Here is a 15,663-nt window from a genome sequence, read left to right on the forward strand (position 1 = left end):
CCAGAGCTCCAGCGAGAGATGGGTGAGACTGAACAAGATGACAGCCTTGTCCCAGCACAGAACTCAGGGATACCACAGAGCCGCCAACTCTCTCCAGCACAGTGAGAGTTTTCTAGAGAACCAAATCAGTCATGTCCAAGGCTATGTGGCAAAGCAGGTACATGAGAGCCACGCAGAAGGTGACCGTGACAAGGCCAGCCGTCATGGCATGCGGTTAAAGCTGGCACAGATGAGAGGGCTGGCTGGTGCAAAGGGTGGCCAGATGTAGAGCCGGGGCAAGTGACTCCTTGGGTCTGACTGGGGCAGGAGGGGCTCCTCGCAGTAAAGAGTGATGGGATGGAACTGAGACGGGTCAGGGCAGAACAGACTCCACCTCACAGAACACAACCCAAGGTGTCAGTATGACCTGCAGGCAGGTTGCTCTCCAGACCCCTCCCTCAGAACTCCAGGTACACCTGGGGAGGGGACCACCAGATGGCCAACCATCCTGAACACAGGCAGCCCCCACTACACTGTAGCTGCGTGTGCAATGGGAACATACGCTGTACAGCATCACGAGATTTGTCCCAGGACAAGGTGTTGAGGGTGCATGGCCGGGGGTTTGGGTCCCGGGTACAGCTCTCCTGAGCTGTGTCCCCCAGAACCAGGCCCAGGCTCTGTTCCAGTGCCGTGCAGGGCACCCTCTTTGTGTCCACTGGCTCTGTGGGCTGCCACAGGCATGCTGCCTACAACTCGGACCAAGCAGCAGGCTTCGGGACAGGACAGGCCTGGCCACGTCTTTGAAAGCCTGAAGTGTGCAGCAAATGCCTGCTCTGGCCCACGAAAGACAGATCAGGTGCACCTGCATCCCAAACCCCTCTGTACTCCTGGGCTCTGCCTGAAGGCCCCAGGGAAGGGGACCGGAAATCCCCACGTCGGCTCATCCATCAGGAGTATGTGTAAACCACACCACTGCCTCACCTGCCTACAGGTAAGGCCTTGATCCCAGGTGAGAAGACTAACACAGATATGAGGAGCAACACAGACCCACTCCCTCTGTCAAAGACCTCTTCAAAGCACTCATGAGCAAGGATTTCAGTTTAAAGATTAAGGTGTGCCTGATCTTAGCCACAATATCTTCAGTTGCTTCCTATGCATCTGAAAGGTGAACAAGGAGTAAGGATGACAGAATTACTGATGCCCTTTGGTTTTGGAGATGAGTAGTAGATATCCCACGGACCGTCAAAAGAGGAAGTTTGTCTGCAAGAAAATGCAAGCAGATGCTCCTGAGAGGCAAGGATGATGAGGCTTCACCTCTCACACTCCTGGCATGTTGTTAGGAGGGTCCAGTCCTTGGAAAGGGGCGTCAAGCTGGGAAAAGTGAAGGATCAGAGAAAGAGAGGACTGTCAAAAGGATGATGGGTGACCAAGTGGCTGTAACAATGGGCTGGAGCCTATCAGAGACGGTGCGGCTGGTATAGGACGGGCAGGCTTCAGATCTGCTGTTTACAGCATCACTAGGACTTGCCGTTGGATAGAAGGCACCTCAGCACTTTTTAAATGTATTCCGTTTCACCCGGTGAGCACTGCGCAGCAGAGGGCCCTCTCAGCAGCTGACGCACGGGGGCGGGGTGGGGACCACGGCATGGCTGCAGCGCCCGTGCATGAGTGGAGAATGCTGGCCGCTCCACAGGCCCTGCCTGCTGGGCATTTCTGTCAGCTGGGGCCGACCAGGTAACTGCTCAGTTTTCATACACACACCAGTGTGATGTCGTGGGGCAGAGACAGCCCACACTTGTCACAGAAGGCCCTCCCTGCCGTGTCTAGAGGTCAGTGACAGCTCTGGTGGGCATCGCTAGTCCTGAGTTACTTGGGGAAGGGGGAGGGTTCCAGACAGGCCCTCAGGTCTGGAGGAACCCTGACAGGCAGCATCCCAGCCCACGGGCCCTGCACAGCCCTTTACAGCACAGTCAGAGTGCAGCTTGGTGCAAGGCGGACACCGGTCACTCCACAGGTACTGTCTGTCTGTCTGTCTTACGCTGTATCTCGGACGTCCCTGGTGATCCGGTAGTTCCAGTCTCGGAACACCTCGTTTTCCTTGTCGAACTCGCGCTCGTCCTCGCCGATGGTCACAGTGAGCCTCTTCTCTTCAAAGTCAGGCTCCTGCTCCTTCCGGATGGTGGCTTTTTTCAAAACCTGCCATTGTGAGAAGGGGGTCAGCATGGAGCCGGCGCGGTGACTGCAGGGGGTGTCAGCTCCGGCCAGGCCCCAGCCCCTGGGCCAGGTGGGGCAGCTTGGTGTCTGTCTAGTCTGTGCCCAGGCAGCACTACTTGCAGAGCCAGAGAGTCCTGTGCACGCAGGGGTCAGGAAGCACGTGGTCAGAGGAGGGGTGGCCCTCACAGGAGTTCGTGGGGTGAGGGTAGGGAGGGCCCAGAAAGCTAACTCCAGAAGAGAAGCGGGCTGAGCATGGACTGATGAGAAGGAAGGAAAGGTCACTCTGTCCGTTGTCTCACTAGGAAAGAGGGCTGGAGGCCAGGAAAACTGGCTGAAACAGGCACTTGATCAAGGACCATGTGCATGCTGATGGGCTGGGAGAGGGGAGCAGGGAGGCAGGCCTCCTCAACAGGCTATCACTGGGGTTCACGTAACGAACAGCCAGACCCCAGTTCCCAGCTACGTCCGCCTAGGGGAGCCAGCCAGACCCAGTGCCCCCTCCCAGTCCTGAGCATGAAGCCCGGGGATCAACTCAGTTTCTGCCACTCTGCTTGGGGCCCATCTCCCTGCTAGGGGTCCCTTGCACCCCAGCTCCCCTCCTGGGCTGTTGTCTGCCCCACCTCACTTCGTTTCCTGTCCTCCCACCCTGGCCCCTCTCGGGCCTGTCTCCCCCTCAGGTCTCACCTCCTTGGCGTGCCGGAGTCCTCGCTCCCACGCACTCTCTGTCGGGGGCTCGGGAGGTGGTGGAGGCAGAATCTCGTCGACTACTGGGCCCCCCTAGCAGAACCCGAGGGAGAGAATGAAACCAAACATCTGACTCAACAACAAACAGGAACAGAAGTGCTGGGCCAGGCAGCCAGACACGGGTGCTCTCGCTGAGGCCGGGCACCCCCTCCCGGGCCTGGGGGGCACCCCTCCCGGGCCTGGGGGCCTCATAATTGCTGTATACACAATACACAGAGGGCCAGAAGTCCCAACCTGGCCACAAACCAAGTGAGACGTTCACGTACCCAGGGATTGGCGGGCATCAGCGGGTGGGGGCCGAGCGGCGGGGCGCCGTTGGGTGGGAAGGGCTCGGCTTTGGTGATGAGGGAGTAGTTGCCCTTGTCGTTGACGCCAGGATGGATGAACCTGCAGTTCATGCCCCAGGTACAGTTTCCTATGGAGACAGACGGCAGTCAGGAGGTGGCCGTGGTCTGCACTCACGCAGGCAGGGAGCAAGCTGGCCTCCTCCACGTCCTGGCAAGTCCTCACGGTCCAGCAAGGCAGGAGTTCAGTGTAGCGCCCAGTCACACAGCACCACGTGGGCCCTCGGCTCCACACAGGGGACAGAGCCGGTCCTCCAGGACTCCCATCACAAAGGGAAGGGGCACATTGCTTCAAAGCCCCCTCCTGGTGTCACACACATCAGCTCGGAGAAGGAGCACCTCCGTCCAGCCAGCTGGCAGGACCCCGCTCCCCACAGACCTCCCTCAGGGACACAGGAGCCTGTCACACTGGTCTCCCAGGACCATGGGCGCATACACACCAGCATTCCGCACAGCTGCCTGAGGGCCACCCTCCAATTAAGCGCCCCCGAACCATTTGGCCCTCTCCTCAGAAGCCCCAGGCCGACTCAACCTCCTTACGACAGAAGTGGATGCTGCCCTCCCCTGCCGTCCTTGGGGCGGCCCAGAACAAACGTGTGCTGAAGAGAAGACACGCCGGCCGCAGCAGGGACACCAAGCAGCTCCGCATCTGTCTGTAACACGTACCACCACAACGGGTCCCAGGGTGCACCCCTGACTCTCAGGGCAGCATGGAAACGGGAGGCGGGATTTAACAGAGTTGGCCTCTGGGAGTCACCGCACTGGGCCCAAGCAGCCGTGCAAACATTCCCAACACGTCAGCGCGCACTGACACGGCAAACCACGCTTGACAACAGATTTGAGCCCCCTAGGACGTCATTTCAACATTTCTACCAACAAAGCTGTTTCTCTTTTAACGTCAAGTGAGGGAGTTGCCGGTGGCCTAGTGGGTAAGGAGCTGTGATGCTGACGCAGAGCCAGCACGTCGCGGGCCTTCCAGGGGGAAGATGGGCAGTCGCCTTCCCTGAGATTTACAGCCTCGGAAAACCTGGGGAAGGTTAGCCCATGAGCTGGTGCCGCCTCAGTGGGACACAGCAGTTTACAAAATAAGTAGATAGTATTTCAGCAGTCAAATCTTAGGCAAGAAACTCATTCACTGCCTTTGAGTCGGAACTGAGCCCAGCTGTCCCTCCAGCAGACTTCTGAGGCCAGAACGTGAGGGAAGGAGACTGACTGCTCCCTGGTCGTTGTGGGAGCAGCACTGCAATGACCTATGGAGTCTCTCAGCAGAGCTCCACACGTCAGAACCACACGTGCGGCCTTCAGGACCAGAAAGACGACAGCACGAACGTGCAAGCTCAAATGCAAGCTCGTCTTCAAGACAACATCTCATCTTGACCTAAATACTAAATACAGCACACATAAACCTGCTCTCTGAGATTGGAAAATGACAGGGTAATTTTTAAAAATCCGCACACTGAAGTCAGGAGGCTGGGGATGTACTTCCTTAGGGCTGGGAACCCCATCTCCAGGAGGTTTAAAGTGTCACGTGTTGGAGCGGACCCCCAGTCCCCGGTGCCACAATCTGATGCTCTCCGGAGTCACATCATTCAGTGTTACTCACAGAAGTTAAGAGTAACTTCTGCACAATGCACAAACTGTCCCAGGCACAGAGAATTATGAGGAAAACAAGGCAAAACGGTTTCTCATTCTGTTAAGCTAAATGTGTCCACCCAGGTGGAGTCTATCCAGGCGGAGGCCATGGAGGGGCCTATGACTTGCTGGTCTCCCTCTCCACGGTACCGCCCTGCAGGGATGGTTACTAGGGGTAGTTCCTAACTAACCGCTCAGCTCGTCAATCAATGTGTACCCAAAACCTGCTGCCATGGAGTCAGGCCCAACTCCCAGGTGACCCTCCAGCAGGTCTTCAGAGGATGACTGCAGGGATGGAGACCCTTGGAGCAGCTGTTGAATGTGAACTGCTGTGGTCACTGGGTTGGCAGTGCCGCGCTTTACCCACTGGGCCAGCACAGCTCTGCTAACTTTCCCCGGGCACGTTAACATAGCTGTTCTGCACTCTGTGTTTCCCTGCTGAAAAACACGTTGCTAGGTGTACTTCCTTAATGCACATCTTAGCTACTACTTCAAAAGAAAAATTCAACTGGCAGTTTCTGGCAGCCCCGGTCCAGTGTGCGCTGGTGCCACTGGTCAATACCAGGCGCTCACCTTACGCCACGTTCTGCTTTTTTCCAACGGCTTTTCTGCAATCGCACACTTCATCAGATGGAGGCGCAGCGCGACATTAAGTTCTGTCTGCACCAGGAAAGACCAGGTCAGAGACTCGCTCCACTGAGCTGTGCTGTGCTCACAAAAAAGGACCCAGTCACAAAAGCCACGCCTTCCGTGCAACGGCCGCAGGGCCCTCGGCAGAAACCCGCCCTCACCTGGACAAGCGAAGGCGTCTCTGTGAGCAGAGGAGGGTCTCGGAGCGCTGCCCTGGACGGGGTGGGGGATGTCTGGAGGACCTGAAGCACTGCGCAGTAGCACCAATGTCCTTGCAGGAGCAGGCTTGCTCCCTGACCTTTGGGCAGCAGACTCAGGCCAGAGCGGCAGCATGCTGGCTTTGCCCGGCATCACTCATCAGAATCGTGTCGGAACTGTGTTGGAGTGTACACCAGCGGCAGCAGGAGTGAGCGTGGAAGACCCTGACTGAGGACCTTTCTGTCCTGGCGCCTCTGTGGCTCCTGTCCCCATCCACCCCCCTTCCCCACTCCTGGTCCTGAGCTGTGAGTTCCTCCCTGGTGTACTGCTTACCTCAGGCCTGTCTAGTGCCTGGCTCAAAGCTGAATCGAGGTTCAAATGGTAACCAAGAGTCTGCCATGCAGGTCCCACCAGTCTCTACTAGCTCATTTGAGCATTTCTGTTTCTCTGTCCAGAACCTTCCCCCACGACCCTGTCAGAGTGGCCAGGAGTGGTACGTGGGTACCCTTCAGTGGTCAGGACGGACCAAAGAATCTCAGTGTGGGGTGCGGGAGGAGCGGATGGAACCACTCAGTTAACTACTACAATCACTGATTTGGTGAGTTTCATGGCATGTTAATTATATGTCCATAAATCTTACCTTTCAAAGGCTATTCAAAGTGTTGAGATTTATATAAATCATAATCTCATTACCAAAAGTGTGAAAATACAAAAGTTCCAATGATCGTGAAATCCGGATCCGCTGGAGCAGATGAACCCACGTCACTGCTCTGAGATTATCACCTTTACACCTGAAACCACAACAGCCCCCAAAGTCTTCTACAACCAAGCGCTGCACAGACTCCCGCGATCTGGGCTCCCAAGAGCTAAAGTGAGACCGAAGGGACGACGGGAACCTCACAGCTAAGGAGGAACCTTCAGGGACGTGCATCGGTGCTGAGGAGGGAGAAGCCGGGTCCACTGAGTGCTGGGCCGTGCCTGTCCTGCTCTGTACACGCCCAACGACGACACTGCACAGACAACACAAAGACCCAATTCTCAGTGCTGCACCAACGTCATCACTGAGCGACGCTGCCTTTCGGACCGCAAGGCATGACTACCAGTAGAGTTTTACCATTACGATGGCCGCAATTCTGACCAGAGGGACCCCTGAGAGAGTCTTGGGGACCTTTTGTGGTCCCCACTCTGAGAAATGCTTTCAGTAAAACAGAATAAAGGAGCAGAAATGTGGCGGTGTGGCAAGCACTCACGCTCGGGTAGGCCACAGCCACAGAGCAGGACAAGTGTCAGGAAAGCGCAAGTCCTTCGTGGATGGAATCCTGTTGTTGTCAGGTGTCGTGGAATGAGCCCTTTTCTAGCCTATGCCGTCCTTACAACCTGACCTGCTCAAGCCCATTGTTGCAGTGTCTATGTCGACCCATCTGCTGCGGGACCTCCTCTCTTTTGCCAGCACCCCACCTCTCCAAACATGATGTGCTTCTCCAAGGAGCAGGTTCTCTTAACAACATGCCCAAAGTATGAGAGGAAGCTTTCTCGTCTTTGCCTGCAGGGAGCATGCTGGCTTTCCTTTCTCTAAGACCTGTCTGTTCTCCTTGCTGTCCGTGGGGTGGTCAGTGTTCTTTTCCAACATCACAGCTCAAAGGCATCAATTCTTCTCCTGTTGTCTGTATTCACTGTGCTCAGATGCATAGCTGGTAAAAGGAAAGACCACGGCCCAATGCTGTGGTCACATGCCACTAAATACAACCCACAATGACCCTATGGACAACGATGTGAGCCCTGGCATTCCTGGGTTACATTCTAGAGCCCACTGCAGCAGTCACGGTGTCAGCCCACGTGGTTGAGAGTCTGCCTCTCTTCCACTGCCCCTCCGCCTTTCCTACCAATATACCCAAAGTATGTGAGATGAAGCTCTATCATCTTCGCCTCCAAGGAGCACTCTGGCTGCACCCTCTCCAAAACGTGTCTGTCTGCTCTTTTGGTGGTCCATGGGATAGTCAGAACTCTTCTCCACAGCTCCGAAACATCAATTCTTCTCGTGTCACCCTTAGTCAGGGTCCAGCTGTCGCACAGCACGTGACTGTAAAGACCACAGCCTGAATCAGGTCTACCTTAGTCCTCACAGTGACATCATTCTTCCTCATTCATTCGGAGAGGTTCCTGACTGCAGACTTTCCCAGAGCAACACTTCTCATCTCCTGACTGCTGCTACCAAGTGTTACGGATTCCTTGGAGAAGCTCACTATCAGCAGTCAAAACCAGGCCAGGTGCTGACTGTGGAATAGGCCATCAAGTTCAAAGGGAAGCTCAAGAAAACGTAAAAAAAGGCCAAGAACCAAAATATGATCTTGAGTCTATCCCATCTGAATTTAAAAGTCATTTAAGACGTCAAAGAAAACATCCATGAAGTGAGCAAAAGGTCATTACAAAGAAAGAGGAGAAAGAAAAAACCAAAGCAGATGCTCGAAGGCACTCTGAAAACTGCTCTAGAGCTGTGAGAAGTCAGAACAGGGGGAAGAGACGCCGAGGAGAGAGCTAAAGAAAAGACTGCAGAGGAAACTGCTGTCATCGAAGAAGAAAAAAAGAACTTGGTCGGCATTTCTCAAAGTGAAAACCACACTCAAGCCTTGAGCTGCCTCCTGACATCTGCTGTGGGCACAACCCTGTGTGAATCAGGTACCCAGGTAAGGAAACTCTAGCCTCAACCAAGTCTCAGAACCGTACGTTCCTTAATGGGCCCTGCGGACAGTTTCTGGCAAGCTGGGCTGTGCCATGTTTTCCTGTCAAAGGCTGCAAACAACAGGGAGTCTACCGTGCACCATTTACAACCTGTGTTATGCAGATGCCACAACCTTGTTAGCTGAGACTGAGGAGGACCTGAAGCACTTGCTACAGAAGGTCAAGGACTGGAGTCTTCAATATGGACTGAAGCACAACATCAAGAAGACAAAGATTCTTACCACTGGGCCAGATGGCAGCACCATGACGGATGGAGAAGAGATTGAGGTTGTTAGCAATTATAGCTTGCTCAGTTCCTCAATCAACACTTTTGGCACCAGCAGCCAGGAAATCAAAAGGCGAATTGCATTGGATAAGTCTGCTGTCAGGGACCTTTCCAGAGTACTGAGAAGCAATAATGCCGGTCTCGAGACTGCTGCTCCTGATCTAGGCCATGGTCTTCACAATTACTTGCTATGCATCAGAGAGCTGGATAATGACTAAGGAGAATAGAAGAATTGATGCCTTTGAGTTGTGGTGCTGGAGAAGTCTTGAATATTACCATGGTCTGCCAAGAAACAAGTTGGTCTTAGAGAATGTGGAACCAAGTTTCTCCTTGGAGACAAGGATTATGAAGCTCCATCTCACACACTTGGGGGACGTGGTCGGGGGGCTGGTCCTTGCACAAGGCCATCGTGCTCAGAAGGGTGAGGAACAGCACAGGAGAGGGAGACCCAGATAAGACGGTCTGATACAGTAACTAGGGCAATGGGAGTTGGTCTATTGGAGTCAGTGAGACTGGCTCAGGACGGGGTAGGCTTCAGAGCTATTGTACGGTGAGTGAGTCGTGAGCGACTTGACCACACATAACAACAACACAGAACAGAGTTTTAACACTCATGCAGGTAGAGACCCTTACATGCACAAGTCAAGAGTTTCTAGTGTACTCACAAAGCTATGAAACCCTCACCACCCACTAGTCGTGGAATTTTCTTACCATCCAAGAGGCATCCGTGAGCCACCACCCCCACAACCTTCCCCAGCCTGCAACCACTCATCTACCTGCTGTCCAGACCCATTCTGGTCACGTCACAGGAATGGGGCTGCGGGACACCGCTCCTTCAGTCTAGGCTCCTGTCTGTTGCACTGTGTCCCCGCGGTGACACAGCAACAGATGGCATGGAGGGCTGCTCTACCTGTTGCTGTCCTGAGTAAGCCTTCTGCCAACATCCATGTACAAGTGTCCTCTTCTCCCCTAGGAGGGAGCTGTGCGGCTTCTCAAGCCCTGAGGCAGTTTCCCACAAACCAGTTCCTATTGCGACCAGTGGTGGATGAGCGCGCCAACGTCTCCACCTCCTGGACAAACCAGCAAACGTCAGTTGATTTTCACAATGGCCTCTTTAGACACTGGACAAAACCGACAGTAAATCAATTCAAATCTGAAACTAAATTTACAAACTGCAAGGAACCAAAACCAAAAGGCAAATCCAAATCAAGCTCTTCTGAGAGTAACAGACATGTTCTCGACATGAGACAGCGACGCTGCTCTGCAGAGAGGGCCAGCGGGGGCTGCTCATCTCGCGGATTTCAGACCTTCCACGCTGAAGGAGGACGGCAGCCGTGTGCCCGACAGCACTGGGCTACAAGGGAGTCATCCTCACAGTATTTAATCGTCCTCATCTTCACAAGAGAACATGGGCTTGACTCAAGCTCCCCCTATGCCACACTGGACAGTCAGTTCGCCTCAGTTCTGACTGGACAGCACACGCCACCACCAGCACGCTGCGGAACAACCTTAGACAACGTAGCGGAGCCCTGTCACATGCAGGATCCAGCAACTGCTGTGACTCCTCGGCTGTGCTGCTGGGCTAGAACGAGCCTGACATCGAAGGCGCCTGCGTGAAAAGCATCCCAGAGGCCCACGCTGCTGCCACCGCCCAGTGGGCTAAGCATGGCTGTGCAGTCTGTGGGAGGCACGCTGCCACCTCAAAGTTGGTGTCTCTACCAGTCCCAGTGCACAGCTGCTCTGTGGGGGAGACGGGCAGCCTCCTCCCCTGTGATGCACCATCAGCAATGGGTCAGTTCTGGCTCAACCCCAGAGAGTCCGAGTGTGTTTTCTGTTTTTATCTGAAGCTGTGAAAATGCTGCCTAATCACAAGCTTCCTGCAGACTCTCCCCATAGTGAGCACTGGGGGCCCACCTCTCAGCGGATGGTGACCCACAGGCCTGTGGAGTCTCCTCTGATCCTGTGTCCAGTGTCCCGGAGAGGAGCACTGAAATCAGGATTTGCTGCTCCTGTTGGTAAGCTCAGGGCGTGTGTTCAGTCATCCCTGAGGGGACCCCTGTGAAGAGGAGGCACACACAGGCCCTTCCCCTCAGCTCCTCAGCCATCGGAGAGGGGGTGACTCAGCTGTCACTTCTCAAACGACAGAGGCAGAAGACGCCACTGGAGCTGAAACTTTCTGAATATGGCCACTCCAAACACAAGGGCCCTGCTGTAAGGGACTGCTGACTCCGAGACATTTAGACACCCCGCTCGCTCTTCAGCAGCTACACCGCATAAAGGACACGTGTGTACCCAGCAGCATCTGACCACCTGAGGACAGCTGGCCCGCCATGGGCACAGCCCTGCTGAGGCTGTGGCATGAGCGATAGGGCAGAACCTGCCATACCCACCTGCCCCCCAGGCTGCCTGCCCTCCCCCTGCCTGTCTGCTCCAGCATCTCGAGCACGAGGTCCACAAGGTCCTCTGCCCCTCCTTCCATCACCATCACGCTGGCTCTCGGTGCAGAGGAGGGACGGCCGCGGAGCAGCAGGGGTCGAAGGGGCTAAAGAGTGAACAGAGCAGATTGGTACCTTTAACCTGGCCTCTGAATGGAATGGAATTTGAGAGTGGTGGAGTGGGAAATGGCGGCACATCTGGAAGAGAAGTACACAGGGGTGTGAGTGTCAGGGCCCACGCCAGCGGGCCAGCAGACGCAAGGAGGGGCCAGCTGCTGCCTGACCGAGACCTGCCCAGCACTAACCCCACCTCCATGTCCACCTCATGGGCTGGAGCGGCGCACTCCCAACGGCTGACGCCGCTCCCCTGCAGCCACGTGCCTGACCCGGCAGGTACAGCACACGGAGGCTGGTTAGGGCGGATGTGGAGCAGCCTTCCCGCACTGCCACCTGCCAGGCAGTGTCCATGCCAAGGACGGTGGGTGCCCCAGACACTCAGACAACCACGCCGAATAAAGGGAATACTGGCTTCACTTGCAGGAAGTGACCCCTGGGCACTGGCCCCACAGTGGAGCCAGATGCAGCTGGCACCCTGAGGGCTTACTGGGGAGTCCTGGGAGGACAAGCCCCTAGTGCCCAGTCTCTGCTGGCCGCCCACCACGCAGCCACATACCCGACGCTGGGCTGCTCCCGCCCTGGCAACAATTACCTTTCATGAAGAAGCGGCAGGTAGGGCGAGGCCTCACCTTCCTGTCACTGGGGTCCTTAACCTCGCCTTCTTCAAGGTCATCATCCTGAAACGGAGGAGATGGTTGTGAGAGGGAGTGTGCCCTTGAAAGGGACCCACTTACTGGTCCCTGGATTCCCCACAACAGACAAGGGCCTAACCGGAGGAAGCTAAGGCACAGCGTCTGTGAGAGCGGACACTGACCGGGCAGGACTTCCACGGACTGGCAACTTTCTGCAGGAAGTGGCCGCAGCCCAGGACTTGAGCATTTCTGTACAAGATCACAGGCTTCTAAGAGTCTATGTCCCATGGAGTTACACATGTCCCTCGGTCTGGCTAGCAGCCTGGGGTAGGGGAAGGCCTGCAGCCCCGTGAGACTCAGCAGCCCCGTGAGATCCAGGTCTCGTTTGTCAGCATGGACAAACAGCCTGCCTGTCCCTACAGGGCTGCTAAGTGCTGGGGGCAATGCCAGGCCAGGGCTCTGCACATGCAGGTTGCCCCCTCCCAGAAGCAGGGTCTCATCGCACGCACGCCCAAGGCACATTTAAGCAAACTCAGATCTGTCTTTGCTCCTGTGAGAAAATGCAGATCCTGTGGAGAGATCTGAGCCCACCCACTTGAGAGTTCCTGATGACTTGAGAATATGGACACGCAGGGGTGTGGAGAGTGGTGTTCGGGAATAAGGACCCCACTCTGGTTAACTTCTACAGAGGTGACCACACACAGTGACACCACATGGCTGCTGGAGAGACTTACGGTGGCCCTGAGGGCCGCAGGGTAATGATGAACGAGGACACGGGGCAGCATACAGTGCCCCGTCACAGTGGGCACGCCGGCTGGGCTGCAGAGCCAGGGCTCCCCCTCCTCCCACCATGATCTTTCAGATGCTGGGGTTTCCCATCAGCACAACATCCTGGAAGTGCCCCTCTCTTAACCCTTCAAACACCACCCTGAATGATGCACAGCTGAGCGCAGCACACACGCTGGAGCGGGACGAGAGTGCCCCTCACCCAGGGTGGGCTCCCCTCTGCCAGCCCTGCCTGAGACGATGTGCATGGGACCCTAGCACCCAAAGCTATTTTGGCCTTGGAGGAGTCAGGCTAGGCCTCCCATCCTGGCCGTGATGATGTGGACAGCCACCACCTCGACCTCTGCTTTCCTCTGTAGGACAAAGCAGCTGTCTTCCAGCTGCGTGGACAGAACTGAGGCTCGGCCTGGGCACAGTGGTTCAAAGAAAGCAAGTGGCAGGAAGGCTCCACTGTCGTGGGCCAAAGCACAGCCCACTCTGAGCACGGACAGAACTGGTGCTCTTCCTTCTGCACGTGGGCATGTGTCCTCATTTAAACAGCAGGGTGAGCTCTCAACAACTGCCATCACAGTCACAAAGGCACAGGGAGATCTGGCCAGACACAGCAGCACAGGGACAAGGTTGTGACACTCGCGTTGATAACAAGCTCTAAGACCCATAAGACAGGAACATTGAGGCCTGTCACCCCATCCCAAAGTCCCAGGGACCAGTATTCTGGAATGCAGAAAGTCCTCTGATTTTAGAGACAATATCCACCCACTACTCTCCATTGACGGGTAGCACAGCTAGAACTGTCCCCAGGGACCCTGAGGTGGAACTCTTTATGAAGGAGACTCCTCGGCAATGGGACACTGAGCACCAGGTTGCGACAAAGGTGAATGAGCAGTGCCCGACGAGCAGCACTGCTTCAGTCAGGGACTGGACTCCTGTTCACGCCGGGGGCACAGAGACACGGCCACAGAGAAACACATGCCTGCTGGCCAGGGTCTGGGCTCCAGGGTTCCTGCAGCGTGTCAGAGCGGTAGGCCTCTACGGGGGGGTGGGGTGTGTGTGTGTGTGTGTCCCCACCAGCTGACAGGCGTGGATCCCAGTCTTAACACTCAGGTCTGGGTGGCTGCTGTGATCCTGTGCCCAGAAAGTGACATAGGAGGCAGGTGTGGACAGAATGGATAAGACTCGGTCAGGATAGAACTAATAGAGCCCTCTGCCCTTTCAGGACAGGGGCACGGGCAGGCTCAGCATCCCAGAGAGGAGAGGCAATCCAAGATCCCCATGCCAAGAAAAAGCATCCAGCTCTCCTACTGAGGGGTCCCTATGGTTCTTCGCACCCCGGCTGACAGAGCTGCCAACAGCCCCACAGAAGGCTGGAGGCCCAGCCACACCTCGGGGCCTGTTACCACGCTTGAAGGAGACACAAACACAGAAGTGAGTCTCCAGCAAAGGAGACATGAGAGACCAGTGAGGGAGTGGTCCTCTGTGCACACACCCCAGTGTGGGCTCCAGGAGGGGGAGCAGGTGACCAGTCCCAAACCCAAGGGGCAGGAAGGCCATGGGACTCGGGAGGAAGGAGGAGGGAAGGCACCCCAGCTAGTCCCATCCACGGTCCTGAGATGGTTCAGGGGGAGTGAAGCACTGGACCACCAGACCACCCTGCCCCATCTGTCTGACGACCCTGGCCCCAGCACGGAGAGGTCCTTCCAGAAAGGCAGCTGGGCTTTGGCATGCTTTGGCAGTTGGCAAACACAGAAAGTGAAGTCAAGGCCCAAGCAAGAATTTTGTGGTTTCAACAAAAGGGTTTCAAGGAGTAACACACAAAGTGATGTCACTATCAAGGAAACTGTGCCAAGGGGCAGAGAACTGGCCTGTCACCTCACCGGACTCAAATCTAAAGAGGAGAAGACAGGATGGGGACCTGATGAGAACAAGCTGGGCCGAGGCAGGAGGGGACGCATCGCCTGTCGCTCTCGGCAGCTTAGGGGGCTGGGACATGGAGGGAATGGGACATGGTGGATGACACACAGGCCACTAGCAAGACCCAGCAGGAGTGGGTGCTCCCAGGTCTCCAAGGTTGTGACCGTGACAGAAGCAGAATGCCACCTCACTGTCCTGGAGGGCAGCCGGAACCAGTGACCTTTGGGTTCCCCGCTGAGTGCTTACCCGCTGTGCCCTGGGGCTCTTTTCTGGAATGTATACTACTCACCAGGACCCTAAGCCGCTTGCCAGAGATTCACACTAGGGGGCTGGGCCAAGGCTACCTACTGGTAGTCCATCCGCAGTCTGCATATCTATCCCCACCCAAGACAGGATGGGGCACTGTGGTCCACGCATGGGGGTCCACGCAGTGGGGAAGACACACTGTAGTCCACTAGCAGTGTCATCTGCAGGGTGCAGCAACGTCTGCCTCGTCAGACTCATTAACTCACTGGTCACTCTCCCACCCGCACAAATGCCACATCAGCACCACACAAGCACCCCATAACCAGCAGCGCGGAGAGGCCCCGGACACCTTTCTTAGCATAAAGAACGTCTGCCCACAGAACTGACCCATTGTTCCTGCTCAGGTTTCCACATTTATAACAACTACAGTGATACAAGCAGTAGAATGGACCCAACCCCCCTCTGCTCACTCCATCTCTAGGGTAAGGGAGCCTTTCATCTGCCCTCATCTCTGGGTTAGGGAGCTCCATGGCCCCATCCCTAGGTTAGTGCCCCTCACCCTTGCCTCTAGGCTAGGGAGCTCCTGAGGCTCCATTTCCTATTTAGGGGAGTCCTTTGCCCATCACCCCACGACTCTAGTTAGGGAGGCCCCATCTGCCGCGCCTCCCATCTCTAGGTTAGAAATAAGCCCATTCAATACTACCAAAAGCAATTTACACATTTAATGCAATCCCAATACAAATACCAACCCCATTCTTCAACGAGATGGAAAAGGCAATCTCCAATTTCGT

The 15,663-nt window shown here is 55.8% G+C and overlaps 1 protein-coding gene across 1 annotated transcript in view; it reads right to left on the bottom strand.

Annotated features, from left to right (window-relative positions):
• Positions 1–15,663, bottom strand: part of ZC3H18 (zinc finger CCCH-type containing 18) — a 30,122-nt gene that overhangs the window by 10,803 nt on the left and 3,656 nt on the right. The window contains exons 2-5 of the mRNA XM_006888775.1: positions 11,890–11,974; positions 3,204–3,352; positions 2,878–2,970; positions 2,018–2,175 (exon numbers count right to left, since the gene is read on the bottom strand). Coding sequence (XP_006888837.1) covers positions 2,018–2,175; positions 2,878–2,970; positions 3,204–3,352; positions 11,890–11,974 — 485 coding nt within the window. The remainder of the gene's footprint in view (positions 1–2,017; positions 2,176–2,877; positions 2,971–3,203; positions 3,353–11,889; positions 11,975–15,663) is intronic.

This window comes from Elephantulus edwardii, unplaced genomic scaffold (genome assembly GCF_000299155.1).
Source record: "Elephantulus edwardii isolate Elephantulus edwardi_28Jun2011 unplaced genomic scaffold, EleEdw1.0 scaffold00072, whole genome shotgun sequence".
Classification (NCBI taxonomy): Eukaryota; Metazoa; Chordata; class Mammalia; order Macroscelidea; family Macroscelididae; genus Elephantulus; species Elephantulus edwardii.